This window comes from Balaenoptera ricei, chromosome 3 (genome assembly GCF_028023285.1).
Source record: "Balaenoptera ricei isolate mBalRic1 chromosome 3, mBalRic1.hap2, whole genome shotgun sequence".
In the NCBI taxonomy this organism is placed as follows: Eukaryota; Metazoa; Chordata; class Mammalia; order Artiodactyla; family Balaenopteridae; genus Balaenoptera; species Balaenoptera ricei.
The window spans coordinates 179,807,960-179,826,509 of NC_082641.1; the positions used below are offsets into that span (position 1 = coordinate 179,807,960).

At 44.0% G+C, this 18,550-nt stretch overlaps 1 protein-coding gene and 1 long non-coding RNA gene across 2 annotated transcripts; one reads left to right on the top strand and one right to left on the bottom strand.

Moving 5' to 3' along the window:
- Nucleotides 1–8,685: 8,685 nt before the first annotated feature.
- On the bottom strand, nt 8,686–16,002 carry LOC132363200 (zinc finger protein 555-like). Its single transcript, XM_059918779.1, has 4 exons — nt 15,840–16,002; nt 11,121–11,247; nt 10,202–10,262; nt 8,686–9,811 (listed from the first exon to the last, which is right to left on the bottom strand). The coding sequence occupies exons 1-4, from the start codon at nt 15,840–15,842 to the stop codon at nt 8,770–8,772; spliced, it is 1,233 nt and encodes a 410-aa protein (XP_059774762.1). The 5' UTR covers nt 15,843–16,002; the 3' UTR covers nt 8,686–8,769.
- Nucleotides 16,003–16,128: 126 nt separating this feature from the next.
- Nucleotides 16,129–17,629, top strand: LOC132363205 (uncharacterized). The gene is made up of 2 exons (XR_009502570.1): nt 16,129–16,530; nt 17,409–17,629. It is a non-coding gene; the product is annotated as an uncharacterized LOC132363205 (long non-coding RNA).
- Nucleotides 17,630–18,550: the final 921 nt, after the last annotated feature.

Here is an 18,550-nt window from a genome sequence, read left to right on the forward strand (position 1 = left end):
AACAGGTTAGTGATTATGGGTGGGGCATTTGAAAACAGATGGGCACCTGTGTTCTTTTCAGGGTGATGGCGTGTTCATTTTGACTGTGTTGGTGTATCTCTGCACTTATAAGAACTCATGGCACTTCACTTAAAATAGTGAATTTTACTGCATGTATATTAAAAATAATAGAAAAAAAAAGCCTTCATTTGCTAAGGAAATTTTAAAACTCCTGAACCTTGACACCCACCTCACCCCCATCTTGGAATCCTCAGTAAATGCTGAAGGACCTGGAAGGGGCGGGGAGAAGGACTTGGGGCCAAACAGATTCTTGGAACTCGGTCTAAAGTTATGGAACACCCGCAAGGACCACGTCTGTCCTTAGCCTTGCACAACAGGAGAGAAGTGAAAGGGCTCCTGGAATCTTTCTCCGAGTTTATGCCAGGTTCCTCCAGTGAGATCTCTGGGAATGCTCTGGTCGGAACCATAAAAGTGCCCCTACAGTTCTCCCCAACAGACCCGCCTGGGGGCCTCTTAATCCTTGGGCATCAGCGTCATGTCTTTCCTGGGCCTGTCTGGAGGCCATCCAGCTCTAAAGTTGCATCAGGCCGGGTCCTGTGACTTCTTGCTGGGAGACATCATGAGGGTTCTACACTCCCGCTCGTGGAACGTTGCGGCAGCCGCATGGGGCTGGGAGATGACAGAAACACAGCAGTAGCAGAACCTGCGACAAAGCGACAGATGGCCTGTGGCCACAGCAACCCCCGCTTCCTCAGGAGTATCAGCTCAGCGCCCACAAGCTCCAAGGTGCACACCAATCTCAAAACCTCCAGGAACGTCAAAGGGACCTCCAGCCATGGCCTGCCCGTTGGCGCGCACGTGCATACACCCACTGCCCCATGATCATCCACCACCGGAGGATTTAGGTTGCAGGTGCGCCAATCCCGCTCAAACTTCTTACTTCCGGTCGCGCCTCCCCCCCACCTCCCCTCTGGGTCGCGCCCCGCCGCCTCGCATGCGCACTTCTACCAATGCCTGCGCTCAGCGTAGTCTCAGCCGCTGTGGCCTGTGGGAAATGGAGATCTCAGAAAAAGACGCCGCAGACGCCCAGAGCCCCGCTCCCAGACTCCTCCCGGCATGCAACGCAACCGCCTCTTAAACGCTGCTGGAGACACCCGGGATCGCAGACTTCGCAGAAGTGCGCAGGTGCTCGTGGGTGGGGCGACTGACAGGCCGCCCAGGGAAAGATGGAAGTCGGGTCACCACTTCTTGCGCATCAGCAAGACTTATCTCTGTGGCCTGGAGATGTGTAGTCCGCGCTCCCTAAGCACCCGTCCTCGGAGTCTCCGGAAGGACATTGGGGCCATCCAGGGCGGACAGAGTGGAGTCTACGGGCACATGAGGCCAGCAGAGAGCGCTGCCGAGGGGACGACAGTGCAGGACACATGGCTGCCAGTCGACAAGATAGACACCATTGCTGCCCGCATTGAGTTTCCAGTTGGAAAGCAAAGTGACAAAGGGTAAAGGTAGTGATGAGTGTGTTGCTGGTAGAATCCTCAGCAGTGTGGGGGGCTGGAACATCATAACCCAAGCCACATCGGGCCCCTGACACTTCTCCCACAGGTTGGGTTCTTGTGGTTCTTAGGGAGAGAGGCGTTTTGTACTGTGCAGGTTCAGGAAGCGTGTAGTCCCTGTACCAGGAGGAGAGATAACAAGTGAAATAGATGACGTATCAGGTGTTGGTTAGTCCTAAGTAAAGAGAGCTGTTGGGGAGTGGGGGAGTCGCAGAGGCCGTAGGCTGTGTATCTCTGGGAGTGTATTAGTTTCTCTGGAGACATCATCTTTGCCAGTGTGTCTGAATTTGTGTGTCTGTGTCTGAGTGTGTCCACGTGTATGTCCCAGTGACAAAGTTTGTGTGATTTTGTCACGCCACCACATGCATTTGTCTGGGAAGGTTAAGGTGTTTGAGTGGTGGTTCCTGTGTCCTGACAGGAGTGCCGATTGTCTGTGCATCTCACTGCATGGATGACTGTAGTGTTTCTCTGTCTCTGGGTTTTCCCCAGTATGTGTACTGAAACTTTTGAGATCTACTCTCTTAGCAACTTTTAAATACACAGTACAGTATTATTAACTATAGTCACCTTGCTGTTCATTACATCCCCATGACTTTGTGTGTGTGCGTGTGTGTGTGTGTGTCTATTCATTGCTGCATCTCCATCATGTAGAACAGGACCTGGTACATAGGTGGTCAGTAAACGCTTGTTGAATGACCAGGTTCAGATACTTACATACTTACACACAAACAATGAGGGTTTTGTTCAAAGCTCATAACAGACCCATACAGTTCTCACCCCCTTCCCATGTGGCAGAGTGATGTCCCTTGGCACTCAAAACAAATCCCAAAGGAGGGTCTTTCAGCCGACCTGGTGAGGGAAGGGACCTCACAATGATGAGCCCTCACCGTGCATAACATTCAAAGGCACTCACCATAAGAAACTGCCAAGGGGACATCGCCACCACATGATAAGAGCCTGAGGCCCTGAGAGTCAAGGACCAACATCCCTTGTCAAGGATGCTCCAGCCAGCCACTCTGCTTTAGGTCTCTTCCAAGAACAGGCCCCTCACTACCTGACGATACAGAGGGTTTTGGTTGTCCGTTTGTTTTCAGGGAGGAACTGCATTGGGGCTGCCAAGGTGTGCAATCCCTCTTTAGCTGTCATATTCTCTACTAAGTCTCTCAGCATTCGCTGTGGTTTCCTTAGCACCTAGCTGCCTTCCCAGTGGCAGCCATGGTCGGGGAAGGAAGGGAGGTTGAAGCCTCGGGAAACCTCCCAACCCCTCGCCTGGCCTCAGTACATGGTTACCGGCTGGAAGCGGAAGTGAGGTCCAGGGAGGCCGGACTAGAAGGCAGAGATTTCCGCTACCTTCGGCCCTGCCTGGCGTCCTTTCGGGCTTTTCCGGAAAACCAGAGGCCGCAGCTTCCAACACGGGAAGGATAATCTACTTGAACCTGGGCAGTCGACAAAGGTCAGAATGGCCAGCAGCCTCTGGGGGCAGCTGGTGGGGCGTGGAGGCCGCGTTGTGTGCTGGAAGCAATGAGGGCCTGGAATCTAGTCTCTGCGGGCTGTCTTTCTTCCAACTGCATTTTTCAAGGGGCTCAGGTTCCCTGGGGTGGTGTCCCAGGAAGTGAGTGAACTTGGAGGACAAAGGGGAGGGCTCTTCAAAGCCGGCCTGGAGCCTGCGAATGACTAAGGAGCCAGAGTCCAGCTGGCTCTAGGCGTGGACTGCGCATGTGCAGCCCTGAGCCCCAGCCCCGATTGCTCCTGACCCGTGGTGGTCGACAGCGACACAGGGGCTGTGATTGCGCATGCGGCGTCTGTGGGCCCAGCGTCGAGGCGGTGGTGAGACTGTGGTAGGCGTGGTGACCCTGACTTGCTGCTGAGCTGAAGATGATCGAGAGCCGGTTCCTCTGCCCTTGGCCCAAAGTTTGTTAGTAACTGTCCTGGGCCCTGGTTGCCCTTGTTTTCTGTTCCCAGTCACTGCCACATGGCACTGCTTAGGGGAAATAGTCCCAAAATGGAGACAGGTGTGGATCCCTTAATGAAGTCTCTCAGCAAAAGGACACAGAAATGGGCTTGGGAAAGGAATTTGAGAGCTGAAATGGACTTATGATGCAGAAAAATCCCGTCACTGACCGCAGTTTTCCTTGCATCTACCGGGAGATTTCCGAGAGCTTGTATAGGTATCATTCTGCTCATAGAGAAAGCCACATGCTAGGGTATAGCTGTGCAAATGACCATATTTCTTTTGCAAACTAGGGGGCAACTCTGATTTCCGGGATACAAAACTCTCATTGGACTATAATAGAAAAATGATAATGCCAAATATATAATCCAATTTACAGTTCTTTCAAAAGAAGTATAAACAGCCACACTCTGTGTCCCAAATAAATGATGGGACACTGATGACAGAAACCCTTTCCAATTCCTAAGTACATGTCACATGAGCTAAAGCTTTTAATTATTGCAAATTGAACCATGAGTAGGATTTTATTTTATTTTTCAAATTTTATTGAAGTATACTTGGTTTACAATGTTGTATTACTGCTGTACAGCAGTGATTCAGTCATATATATATATTCTTCATATTCTTTTCTATTGTGATTTATCACAGGATATTGAATATAGTTCTCTGTACTATACAGTAGGACCTTGTTTATCCATCCTATATATAATAGTTTGCACTTGCTAATCCCAAACTCCTCATCCTTCCCTTCCCCACCCCTTCCCCCTTGGCAACCACAAGTCTGTAGGATTTTATTTTTATGGAGACTCATTATTCTACTTCCCTTGAGTATTTCCTTTAGTAGTGTTTACTTAAGACACTAGATGATGGAATTATAAGTTAATGAACACATCCTCACTCACTGATGCCCCTGCCTTTCAGAGGAAAAAGAAAATACAGACTACACCCTCCTGCTTTCCCTATTATCTCTCTTATCATGGATTATTTTCTACCAAGACACATATTTCCATCTTTGATGCCAAATGAGAACTGCAAGGACTTGTTTCCTGCTTCTGCATTGAGAGTCTACCATGTGTGCCATGATTGGGCCTAATTTTGTTTTGAGCTTAGAATGGCTGGTGTATTAAGGAGGTTCAAAGACTAACATGCAGTGAAGAGCATGGTCTCAGGGCTAGAAGGTTTTGTTTTGAATCCTGATCCTGTCTTTACCACTTGCTAGCTTTGTAATCTGTAGGCCCCAGTTAACTCACAAAAGGAGATTAGAATATCTACATTATAGTTTTGGAGGATTACCTCAATTTACATTAACTGAACTAATTTATGGGAAACAAAACAGTGGCAGATATATAGTAAACATACTAAAATGTTCACATAGTGAGAAAAAAGAATCAGCCCTTGAGAACGGGGATCTACCTGGCCTGGTCTTCACTCCTAGGCTGTGGTGTTTTGCTGAACAGAAACCTTTTTTTTTTTTTTTTTTTTTAATTTCTTGGCTGTGCCACGTGGTGGCGTACAGGATCCTAGTTCCCCGACCAGGGATCGAAACTGTGCCCCCTACAGTGGAAGTGCAGTCTTAACCACTGGACCACCAGGCAGGTCCCTTAAACAGAAACCATTTTAAACAACACTGTCATCAGACAAGGCCACTGGGTGTTATGGAGTAAGGCACAAGCAAGAGCACTCTGTGATCATGTCATCACACAGGATCAAAAGAATTATGCAAATCACAAAAATGATGAAATTTTCTCCTAGTCTAGCTAACAAAACTGACTTGTTTCCTTACAAGTTAATTTTAGCCCCATTCCCTTCTTTTTGCCTTCTAAACAAGAAATATTAAAATTCCCAGTCAGGGACTTCCCTGGTGGCGCAGTGGTTAAGAATCCGCCTGCCAATGCAGGGGACACGGGTTCGAGCCCTGGTCCAGGAAGATCCCACATGCCACGGAGCAACTAAGCCCGTGCGCCACAACTACTGAGCCCACGCACCTAGAGCCCGTGCTCTGCAACAAGAGAAGCCACTGCAATGAGAAGCCCGCTCACTGCAACAAAGAGTAGCCCCCGCTCACTGCAACTAGAGAAAGCCCACGCACAGCAACGAAGACCCAATGCAGCCAAAAATAAATAATAAAATAAATAAATTTTATTAAAAAAAAAAAAAGTCCCCAAGAGCTGTCTCAGACTTGATGATTCATTAGGGCTGATAGGATTCAGAAAAGCCATTATATCATGATTATGGTGAAAGGATAAGATTAAAAGCAGCAAAGGGAAAAGGCATATATATGGTGAAGTGGAGGAGAAATCAGGAGCAAGCTTCCAGTTGTCTTCTCTCAGTACAGTCACGTGGACAGCACCCAGCAGTGATAGTGACATGTGAACTGCTGCCAATCGCAGAAGCTCACCTGAGCTTTGGTCTCCAGATTTTTATTGGGGGGTCATGTAGAACCCACGTAACTGAGCTTAGCCAATCAGTCTCCAGCTGTTTTCCTCAGAGGTCAAATGGATACAGCTTCACCTATGGCCTTATGCATACAAAACAGGCATTCACCTTAAGTCACACTGTTAGCATAAACTATCTAGTCAAACTGATAAAAAGTGTGGCCCAAGGCCTCAGGCAGACAAAACAGTCTTATCGGACAGAATAGTCCAAGGACTCAGAACTTATTTCCCAGGAGCTGGTCAAGGACCAGTGCGTTCTTTGAAAAGTGTGGAGATTGAGCAACCAAAGCCTGCTGAGTTAATACTTTACTGCACACTTCCTGGCAACAGCCAACCTGGTGCAAAGCTTCTTTGAAGTGTCCCCCCAAATCATCTGAAATAAGTCTGATTCCCATATGTTCTTTCTAACAGAATTTCTGAGATGTCCTGTTGTTCTTCATGCTATGTGGTCACCCCACTGCATATAAGTCAGCAAACCCAATTTTGTTCAACTGCAGGTGTGTTTCTCTTGGGTTCTGGTGGGCATTGACATAGCCAATATATAAGCTTTTATTCTTATGAATGAATAAGTTGCTTTAATGGGAAACTATTATAAGAAAACTCACATGAAAAAAATTTAAGATAGTTATGTACTATAATCTCAGAACATGTTTGAAAAGACAAAAATTACATTACTGATTCGATAATACATAACTGTATTGGACTATTTTAACATATCCTCTCTCAGTACATGAAAGATAATGTTTTAAGTATACAGCAAACATAAAGACAGTTTTACTTGGATTTTTCTAAGAAATATGTACAGAACCTTGTGTCAGACTTAAAAAATATGTATCTTATTTTGCATGCATGAAAATTTTAATTATTGACCACATATTAAGTTCATTGTTTAGAGACTGCATTCAGCTGTGAATAACAGAAAACTCACACAATGTGCTTCATGTATCTGTACAGTGCCCATCTCTCATGTGGAACTGTCTGGAAACAAAAAGTACAGGGTAAATGCAACCACTCAACAATGCAATCAGGAAGTAAAGTCCTATGTGTTTTCTGACATCACAACTGTAACTTTCAGGATAGAGTCAGGAACACAGGGCCACAAGATATAAGAAGATGTTCACTACACAAATTAGACCCAACACAAATATGGTAAGAACTGGAGAAAAGAGAGAATGTCAGAGAAGGTCATCAACCAAGAAAGTATAAAATCAATGGTGTGGGTGGACATGTTGGAGTTTGCAGGAAGATCCAAATTGTGGACTGGAACATAATAATAATTAGAAACAAAACTAACATTCCACTAGTTACATGTTTTAAAATACACTCAGGGGGACTTCTCTGGCGGTCCAGTGGTTAAGACTTCACACTTCTACTGCAGGGGGTGCGGGTTTGATCCCTGGTTGGGGAAATTAAGATCCCGCATGCCATGCAGTGTGGCAAAAAAAAAAAAAAAAAAAAAAAAAAAAAAAAAATATATATATATATATATATATATATATATATATACACACACACACACACACACACACACTTCAAAAGATCTATGGGTCCAAAAGATTTCATAGTGTAAATAACCTTTATATAAGCAATTCATGATGAAAACACTATATACCAAAAGGTATGTAATTTGGCTGACAGGGTATGTAGTGGGTAGAATGGTGCCTTCCCCACCCCCCGCCAAAGATATGTCCACTTAGAACCTGTGAATGTGACCTTTTTGGAAAAAGAGTCTTTGTAAATGTAATAAGGATCTCAAGATGAGATCATCCTAGAGTGCGCCCTGAATCCAGTGACAGGTGTCCTTACAAGAGAAGGGGATAAAACACTTGGAGGAGAAGGTGATGTTAAGATTAAGACAGAAATTGGGCTTCCCTGGTGACACAGTGGTTGGGAATCCGCCTGCCAATGCAGGGGACACGGGTTCAAGCCCTGGTCCAGGAGGATCCCACATGCCGTGGAGCAGCTGGGCCCATGCACCACAACTACTGAGCCTGCGAGCCACAACTACTGAAGCCCATACACTTAGAGCCCGTGCTCCACAACAAGAGAGGCCACCACTGTAGGCCTTCCCACTCAACGAGGAGTGCCCCCTGCTTGCCGCAACTAGGGAAGGCCTGTGCATAGCAACGAAGACCCAATGCAGCCAAAATTAGATTAATTTAAAAAAATTAAGACAGAAATTGGAATGATGCATGCTTGTGTCTACTGGGACTTCCTGGCAGTCCAGTGGTTGGGACTCTGTGCTTCCACTGCAGGGGGTGCAGTTTCAATCCCTGGTCAGGGAACTAAGATCCTGCATGTCTCAAAGTGTGGCCCAAAAAATAAATAAATAAATAAATGATGGCATCCACAAGCCAAGACACCAGGGACTGCTGTAGCCACGGGAAGTTTGTAGAGCACATGGATCTGATTCTTCTTCAGAACGCTCATGAGGAAGCAACCCTAATAACACCTTGATTTCCAATTTCTAGTACCCAGAACTGGAAGAGAATACATTTGTTTCTTTAAGCCACCAACTTTGTGGCAATCTGTTAGAGCAGCCCTGGCAAAGTAATACTTAAAGAATTATTATCTCCTAGATGTTATTCTCAGAAAGAACTGGAAATAATGTGATAGGGATCTACTTTAAGAATAAGGCACTAATAAAGCCAACAGTGTATCCAAGACCTTTGTAAGTATTTTCCAATGCTATGCAATTTGTTGCGCACAATACATGTAAACTGCATGCAGGCCTTCCATCATTGGAACTGGCATGGAGTTTCCCTCCTGAGTTTCCATGCGTTTTTTTAAGGATAGGGGAGTATAGAAGGCTTTCCCACACTGCTGACATTCAGAGTTTCTCCCCAGTGTGAATTCTCACATGTCTTTGTAAGGATGAAAGCCTACTGAAGGCTTTACCACATTCCTTACATTCATAGGGTTTCTCTCTACTGTGAGTTCTCAAATGTCCTCGAAAAGATGACGACCAACTGAAAGCTTTCCCACATTGCTTACACACATAGGGTTTCTCTCCAGTGTGAATTCGCACATGTGTTCTAAAGTATGAAGGACTACTGAAGGCTTTCTCACATTTGTTACACGCGTAAGGTTTCTCTCCAGTGTGAGTTCGCAAATGTCCCTTAAAGGATGAAGGTGAACTGAAAGATTTTCCACACTGTTTACATTCATAAGGCTTTTCTCCAGTGTGTGTCCTCATGTGAATCCTAAGGTCTGAGGGCCAGCTGTAGGCTTTCCCACATTCCACACATCTATAGGCTTTCTCTCCAGTGTGCATCCTTGCATGTATGATCAGGTAAAAAGAATGAAGGAAGGCTTTTCCACATTCCTTACATTCATAGGCTTTTTCTGCACTGTGAACCTTCACATGTTTTCTAAGGGAAGAAGGAGAAGAGAAGGATTTCTCACATTCTTTACAAGCGTAGGGTTTCTCAACAGTATGAGTTTCTCTATGTGTCCAAAGGTTTGAGGGAGATCTGAAGGTTTTCCCACATTTTTCACATTCATAAGGCTTCTCTCCAGTGTGAGTTCTTATATGGACTCTAAGTTTGGAGAAATATATAAAGGCTTTTCCACATTCTTTACATGCATAGGGTTTCTCTTCAGTGTGAGCTCTTATGTGTGCCCCAAAGGCTGAGTAAGAAATAAAAGTTCTCCCACATTCCTTACATCGATAGGGTTTTTGTCCATGTTGAGATGATGCTATGGGACTCTTGAGGGATGAAGAATCCATGATGGGTTTTTCAAACTTATTGTATTCATAGGATTTTACTCCAGTAGAAAGTCTCTTATGTACAACAAGATTGGAAATCTGGTTGGTTTCTCCACATTGATTACTTTCATTATTTTCTGAGGGTATCTCCACCACACACCATCTGTTAAAAATAGGAATCATATTACTAATGATTTGTTAACAATTCATTATGGCTTTTAACGATTAATATGATTACACTTTTACCATTTTCAGTGAGTGTGTATGTTTCTTGCCCTGTTAGAATTGTTTCAAAGTGATATAAGCTGAGTGCTCTGACAGAGGGCTCAACCTGAGGTACCATTTTCACTGTTTTTTAAATATGGGATTTTGTTTCCTGACAATTGTTTACGACTGAACTATGTCTCAATCAACCAACATCTGTATCATGTTTATAAAATTGTCTTGTGAAAATTCTCTGTGAACTCTTAAGATCTGACATATATTTACACACATATTAATATCATGGCACTCTCTCCTGAGACCTACTTTCTCTAATGTATGTGTCACTCACCTCAAATGTGTTTTCTGGTTCTTATGCTGATCTTCAATGCTATGGCATTTCCAGTTTTCTCCTAAAATGAAGAACCAGGAATCATTTCTTCTGAAACTTACTATATTCTGTTCATTTCATATTTCTTCCCCAAACATTCACTGTAAAGGACTTAACCCATTGATTTTAATTTGAGTGCCATAATATGAAAAATAGTAACAAGTTTACTTTCTTTGGAACAAACTGGTGGGATTAAGGCAAGAAAGTAAGTAGGAAACATGTACATTTCTTTCCAAGAGCAACCCAAGAGATAAATTTTATAAGGAAAAATGCACTTTTGAGTAAAAAAAGAATTGGAGGAGTTTTGGCTACTTCAGGACTTTGACAATAATAAGGATAAGAAGGCAAAATGGTGGGCAATTTACTGGAAATACTTCCATGAAGATTGAGACTTCTGGTGACATAAATGTCCTATTGTCAGGAAGCAACATAGGACGGAATTGGACAAAATGCATATGCCCAAATATAAACTTTAAAAGAGGAAATATGGAAGGTCTTTCAATGTGGGCAAGGCCATTCGTGAGGATGAATGAAAAGTCAAAAAAAGGGAAGCTAACATATCTGCAAAATTCAACTTCCACAGAAAGAAGAGTAATTTCTTTTTCTAATTAATATTTCCAAATGTAATGTTCCCCAACAAGGGCTGTTCCTCTTAAGGAACAGTTATAACCCTTACAGAGGCTAAAAACATTAATGAGAAAGTAGTAGGTTTCATACATACATGAGAAAGCTGTTAGACTGTATGCTCCATAGTAATGTGACCATGTCTGTCTTACTTAGCAATAAATTCCCACTGTTCAGCCCAAGTTCTAGAGCAAGCTCAATAGCTTGGGGATACCTGTCCTCTAGAGAGTCAGTAAAGGAATGATGTCATCCTTACCCACTGAGGCCAGGTTCCTGAAGGTCTCCAGCATCACATCTCTGTAGAGGTTCCTCTGAGCCAGATCCAACAAAGCCCACTCTTCTGGGGTGAAGTCCACAGCCACATCCTCAAAGACCACTGACTCCTAAAACATCCAACAAATTCTGGTTTAACAAGGTACCACTCTCCACCTGTGTGTGCAGAAGGAAGGGGGAGGCTGACAGCACTGGGGAACCGGGACTAAATTCACAGCAAGTTCATCCATGGTTCTGTGGTCTCCCATCAACTCTAGGGCTTTGTCATCATCTCTTCCCCACTCTTCAGCGCTGACTTCCTCAGAGATGCCAGCCTGCCTCATAGATTTAACAGCGTCTCTAATGAACCCATCTCTCTAGTTTGACTCTGGCTCCTTCCACTCTTCCCCTCCATCTGAAGGGTCCAGAACAGTCCACAATACATTGGAGATATGGAAGAAATACTGTACAAATAAAACAATTATTTTGTCTTTAAAAACATCAGTTCCTTGTAATGAAAATAATTTCATCTCCTTCTTCGTGGTCCAATACAGGCCAAAGCACGATATGAAACAAAGTCAGGCCTGGATGAGGTTTTAATGAATTAAAACACAGTGAGGGTCCGTGGGCATTTCTTGCTTGCCCCCTCACCAACAATTTGATTCTCAAGAGGACTGATTATGCCCAACCTTCAACCCAGGCCCTGAGATGGATATATTTCCTTGGAAAATTCCAATCCATCATAAACTAGCAGGGCCACCTTTATGCGAAGCATTAATATTTACTTATCTGTCTCCTGTTCTTTTATAAAACAGCACCTTTTCCTTTCTCTCCATGCTCTCCAGGAGGCAGTCAGTGTATTGACAAGTTGGAGCCCAGCCAAGAGAAGGGAAGCCTAAGACTTAAGACCTCACTACAGTGCCTGCATTCAGGGGCCTGAGTGCTGATAATTATGAGTGATGTCAAAATTATGGGTGGTGGCTCTTCCTCAACTGATGTCACTGATGTCACAAGACACCAGAACAGCCTTGCCTTCCCCAGAAAAGAGTGCCCTGGTCCTTCCTGCCTGTGAAGAGGCAGTTCTGAGCCCACCGTAGAAATGAATTAATTGAAGTCCAGAAGGGTTTGGCTGTGAATCTGCCCAGATCATAAAAGGTATAAAGGGATCAGGTGGCACCTTCCTCCAGAAGGACATCTGCTCCCACTGAAAAGCCAGAGGCACTGACTTATACACCAGCCTCCTAGGGGCACTACACACAGCAGTCATTTCTGCACCCTGTGGCATGCAGACAGGCATAACTGCCCAACCCCTGAGCATGGAATCTGATGGCTCCCACGGTCCCCCAACAGCCTGGCTTTTGAGGAAGTGCATCACTCCATCGGCTTCCACACGCAGAGGTGTGAACATAGGTTGCCACACGCCAATGCAGGGGATATGATTCACCTGTTCAATAAACAGCAGCAGAACTAGAATGCTCCAGAACGGGAACACTCTCTTATGAGGCTGGTAAGTAAAGTCAGCTGCTTTGGGCATCCCTAATTACTAATTACCAAGGTACTCTGGTATCTAGCACTGTCTCGAGACAAACTTTTATCCACAGATAAAATTCAACTAACTCTTCCACTACTGTGTATCAGGTGACAACCCTAACCCTAACCCTAACCAGGGCCCCCTGCATTGGGAGCATGGAGTCTTAACCACTGGACCACCAGAGAAGTCCCCGTATTGAAATTTTAATAATTTTCATTTTGCCCACTAAATAAAAGTACACAGATCGTTTCAGTACATAACCAACATAATTACTGAGATAGTCTATATTATTTTTGTCATACTTAATGCTAGAAATGTATGGATCTCACACATGCACCCAACTCAATTTTGATAGCTGTACAAGAGCTCAACAGCCATGTGTGGCCAGGGGTTCTCTAGTGGACAGTGCAGATCTAGACTCTGCCTGTCTCCTGGAGAGGACAGTGGAGACTAGAAAAATGGAACATTCTCTTCACATCAGACATCCTTGGGCTCCTTCTCCTGGCAAAGCCCTCTGTCTCAGGCAAGTTGCTTCTCTATACACCTGTAGCTCTGACTCATTCATTTGCTGAAAATCTATTTAGGTGATAATTCCTACTACATGCAGTTATAGAGATACAGCACTTGAGAAAAAATCTGAACCACATGGATCTTAAAATCTCACGGTGGAAGACAATAAGTAAGTTGAATATTATCTAGATGAAGGGGTAAGTGCTGTAGGTAAAATACAGGACAGTGAAGGCATCTGGAACTAGGAACATGAGCAAAGGGACTGGGGCAGGGTGAAATCATAACAGTGACATAACCATCTGGGTAACATTGGAAATGGATACTGTGGCTTGGTTTTTTGTTTGTTTGTTTTTAATGCCACTGCATTTTTAAACTATAAGGATTAGAAACAGAATGTCATGATTTCACAAAATCTCTGGAAAGGTTTCAAGTGCTTGTTAACTTCACCATGTCCCACTGGAGAGACACTAGAATCAAAGTGTCCCCAGCCAAGAGCAGAAGCACCATCTACTCCCAGAAAAAGAAAGAAAGAACAGTACCAATGGGCTAAAAATGAACTCAAGAATCTGGAAAAAGAGAAGTAGAATAAAAGAAGAAAGCACAGAATGAAATGTGAAGGGCAAAATGAACGATATAAAAGGGAGGCTAAAAACACATCTCTTGGGAATTCCCTGGCGGGCCAGTGGTTAGGACTCTGTGGTTTCACTGCCAAGAGCCTGGGTTCAACTCCTCGTTGGGGAACCAAGATCCCACAAGCTGTGTGGTGAGTCCAAAACAAAAAAACCGTACAAACCACATCTCTTAGAACTAATCAGATTGCAACCTCTGACAATTTTTTTCAAGAAAAACAAAGCATGGGCAAATAAAGTTACAAATGAAAAAGCAGGCATAATTAGGGGTGTTCTAGGGATTAAACACGAGAGGAGGGGAATGGTCTAAAAATTTTAAAATCTGAGTACTTCCATACTACTCAGTAGTCGAAAGTAATTTAAAGATAATAAAAGGGTGTTTTCAAACATTCACAAAAAGGAAACAAAAATCCCAAATTGTTTTACAGGCTAGTTTTATTAAATATTAACGAGATCAATAATTCTATGTGCAGAAAACAATTCCTTTTTCAGAGACATGCCAGGAGCAGAAGAGTACAAATGAAAAAAACTATCATTAACAAACACAGGTGCAAAATTCTATTAAAAGTTAGTTCCCTAAATAATGAGTAATGTGCATAATCAAGCACAACCAAGCTTTTTTTTTTTTGCCGAGCCATGGGCATGTGGGATCTTAGTTCCCCGACCAGAGATCGAACCCGTGCCCCCTGCAGTGGAAGCACGGAGTCCTAACCACTGGACCGCCAGGGAAGTCCTACAACCAAGCTCATTTTATTCTAGGAATGCAATAATGTTTAAAAATTAATCCATTTTATAACACCAGGAACTCTACTCAGTGCTCCGTGGTGACCTTAATGGGAAGGAAATCTAAAAAAGAGGGGATATATATACACGTATAACTGATTCACTGTGCTATACAGCAGGAACTAACACAACATTGTAAAGCAACTATACTCCAATAAAAATTAAAAATAAATAGATTTTTTTGTAGTTTTCAGTATACAAAAGTTAATCCATTTTACTATATTAATAGAAATGCAGAAAAATCATAATTCGTTGTCCTCAAATCCAAAACAATGACTAGCATTAATGGACATAAAAATTTAATACATCAGAACTAGAAGGAACACGGCTAACTAGGGAAGATGGTGCATAAAAACACTGCAGTGTTAAATGAAAAATCTGAAATAGTAAAACAGCTCTCTTGTCAAGAAGACAAGACACACAGAGTACCTTATTCTACACTGGACTGGAGGTCCTGGTGAATCATTTAAAAAGAAAAGAAAAAGGTAAAATAACAGGACAAGAAAAAAGCTGAAGTATCATTATTTGCAGGTAAGATTTTGTAAGTAAAGATTCAAAGATTTTACAGATCAATAATTATAATCTATGCTTGCACCTAACAAAGACACTAAGAAAAATGCTCAAAAATGAGTTTACTTCTATGTACCAGGAACAGTATTTTTTGTTTTAAAGATAGCATTTAAATTAGCATCAACATTACATGCAGAACAAGTCTAACAAAGGTTTTGTAAAACATGACGAAAACAGTAAAACATTATTAAAGGAAATTAATGGAGAGACATACCAAGACCGTGGATCGCGAAGTTCAATACTGTAAAGGATGTAGATCCACCCTCGAATTCATCTACAGGTTCAATGTAATTGCAACTCATTCTTTGTACTTGAAATGCTGATTCTAATCCTAGTTTTTTACATGCGAGAAGCTCAATCCCATGGGCACCAGAATCCATCCATTTCATGAAAAATACCTTGAATGTCTAAAGTGCTATACCCTCCCCCCTGTGGTTGCGATAAACGAATGAGAAATTAAAAGATCCCTTCGTTTAAAGCCTCATAGTTTAGAAAGCTTGGTGAGTCAGTAAAGAAAAAGCAGGGGATACAGGGGGACCCCCCCCGGGGACACCCCACCCCCACCCCGCGACCAAGGGCGGGGACTCTGGCCGGGACCCTGGGGGAGGGGCGTGGAGACCCCGGCCTGCGTCAGCTTCCAGCTGGTTCCTGCCGGTTCGAACCAGCCCCTCCCAGTCTCCGAGCCGGTCAGCGCACTCACCATCTCCGCCCCGCTCCGGACTCTGCCGGAAGTCCTTCCCGCGGCCTCGCGATCTGAGCAGCTGAGAGCGATGAGGAAGATTAACCTCGGGCCGCGCGGGGTAGGGGCGCACCAGCACCACTGCCGGCCGAGAACGACCCCGACATGGGCTGGGAGCGTGCCCGCCCCCCGGCCCTGATTGGACGGTGTTCCGGGCCCCGCTCCCGGATTGGATAGAATTGGGATCTCCGCCCTCTGATTGGACGGTTCTCCAGGTACTCCTTCCCCATGGGACTCTGATTGGGTAGTTTCCCGAGGCGCTCACCCTGATTGCACAGCGCTTCGGGCACCTCCTTTGGAGCCTCTGAGGATAGTGCTACAGACCCCGGTGCCCCTGATTGGGCAATTTGAGTGTCTGCACTGACCCTGCTTGGGAGATGGGCGGGGGCAGGGATCACGTGGAAGAGCCGGGTGGAAACGTGGATTCTCAGCTTCTGCCCTGTCCTTGTCCGGCCTTCTACCCTGGACGCGAAACTGCCTGCGCTGGATGTGGCCTCCGAGCGGAACTCGCTCCCGGCTGGTCGGACTTGGCGTCAGCCCGCAGCTCCACGGTCCCTCTTCGTCCTCCTTTCTGGTCTCGGATGTCCTGACTCAGTTTCCACGCGGAGCACCCCGTGTCTGGAGGCGGGACTGGACAGGACGCGGGAGGCTGGTGACTTCCAGGGTCAGGGGTGGACCTGGGGCGTTAGGGACCACGACCTCTAGTATATCAGCACCTACACTGAAAATTGATATCATTGTGTCTGAGTTTTCAGGGAAACCGTATTTTTTCCACTTTGGTCTCAAAATCTGATTTTTTTTTTTTTTTTAATGCACTTAGATCTGATTCTGGTTTGCTTCTATAAGATTTCATTTCTATCATTTTAGCGTTATGATCAGAATTTTTCTTGTCAGTGTTCCCATTTATATTCTTTGTCCTTCCCTCCGTTATTTTCTCTATTTTTTTTCGTTTGGCCGCGCGGCTTGCAGGATCTTAGTTCCTGGACCAGGGATGGAACCCATGTCCCCTGCAGTGGAAGCGCCCTGTCCTAACCACTGGACTGCCAGGGAATTCCCTTCCCTCCGTTATTTTGTTTAAAATCTGTGCGGAGGCACCCCTCCTCCCCCAGCTTCTGTTGCCATAGGTCTGCAGGGGTCCAACACCACCCTCTCTCCATTCTGCAGGTATAATCCATCAATTAAAAAATCAGTGACATTTTCCCTGTAAGAAAACATCCCCTCCTCCCTCTCCCCACAGTCGGGCACCTCGTGTTCTACTCCTTGGTCTCAGTGTAAAAGTCTCTCTCTCACGTGACCTTTTGGGAAGCCCCCCCGGAAGCATTATCTCTCCTTTTGTTAATTGCTCTAATAGGAATCTTGCATTTATACTCCTCATTTTCTGTGAGTTTATTTGGTGCTTATTGTCTGTCTACCCGACGTAATTTCAGCACTATTGGAAAGAAGTCTATGGCCTTATTTCACAATCTTAGCTGCTAGACACACTGCCATTATTATTATTATTATTATTAAATTTTCTCTGATCGATTTTAGGCAATGACTGCCGGGCCAGGCTGCTACTCATTGAAGGTGTTTGAGAGCACTAAGTGAAGAGGAACTGATATCAGTAGGACTTCCGACCTTAAGGAACAACCAAACCAAACAAATATGTCTATTTCCCCCTCAATTATTTATCATTGCTTTAATCTGTTATAAGATCAAGTCAGAATAGACACTGAGCCCTATAAAGTATAAGAATAAATATTGTGATTGGAGGTGATAGCATTGCTTTCTTGAGAAACTAAAGATGAAACAACTATAAAACTGTTAGAACTATTGGCAATTTACTAGTTACTGATAAAATATATACGATTTACATAATAAAATACATTATTGGACTAAAATTGCATTTTCTGGGAAACTCTATATTAGATATTGCAGGATAGGCTTAATGCCATGTGCAGGATCCATATAAGAACATTTTAAAGTGTTTCCTGATGAAGTGACAAAGGTGTCACCTTCATGGATATATAAACAACATTGTTGGATTGAAGACTCCTCAGTTCAAAGATGCAGACCTCTCTAAACCCAGCCATAAAATTTAGAGAAATTTCCAACCAAATTTGCATCAAGAAGTACTGTATGCCTCATAATAAGATAATTGTAAAAGAATTTCTGAAAGTAGTGCAAGGAGTAGGTAGGCAAATGTAAATGAAGAATGAGGAAGAACTTCTGATCAGATCACCAGTTAAAATAACGAATGAGTACAAATAATTGAAATGGCCCTCAGAAACAAGGAATTATCTGACTCAAAATAACAATAGTGCCATTGTTGAGAAATCTTGGAATGAACATATATGCCCTTGAGAGTCTATAAACATACACAAGAATATAATAAAATACTGTATGTGATGATTTATGTCAAGAGATGATTCAATCTCAGCCCTCTTTCTACTACATCCAGATAAATTCCAGATGGGATATAGATTTAAACTTAAAAAAAGAGGGACTTCTCTGGAAGTCCAGTGGTTAAGACTCCACGCTTCCTCTGCAGGGGCACGGGTTCTATCCCTGGTTGGGGAACTAAGATCCCACATGCTGCAGGACATCTAAGCTTCGTGTTCTAAAGCCCATGCGCCGCAACTAGAGAGCTTGTGTGCCGCAAGTACTGAGCCTGCTTGCTCTGGAGCCCACGT

Excerpts from the sequence above, each read along its gene's own strand:
- LOC132363200 (XM_059918779.1), bottom strand. Across the intron at positions 10,263-11,120 it reads CAGGAACCTGGCCTCAGTGG|GAGAAAACTGGAAATGCCAT; the intron begins GTAAGGATGACA and ends TCTTCATTTTAG. Across the intron at positions 9,812-10,201 it reads AACCAGAAAACACATTTGAG|ATGGTGTGTGGTGGAGATAC; the intron begins GTGAGTGACACA and ends TATTTTTAACAG.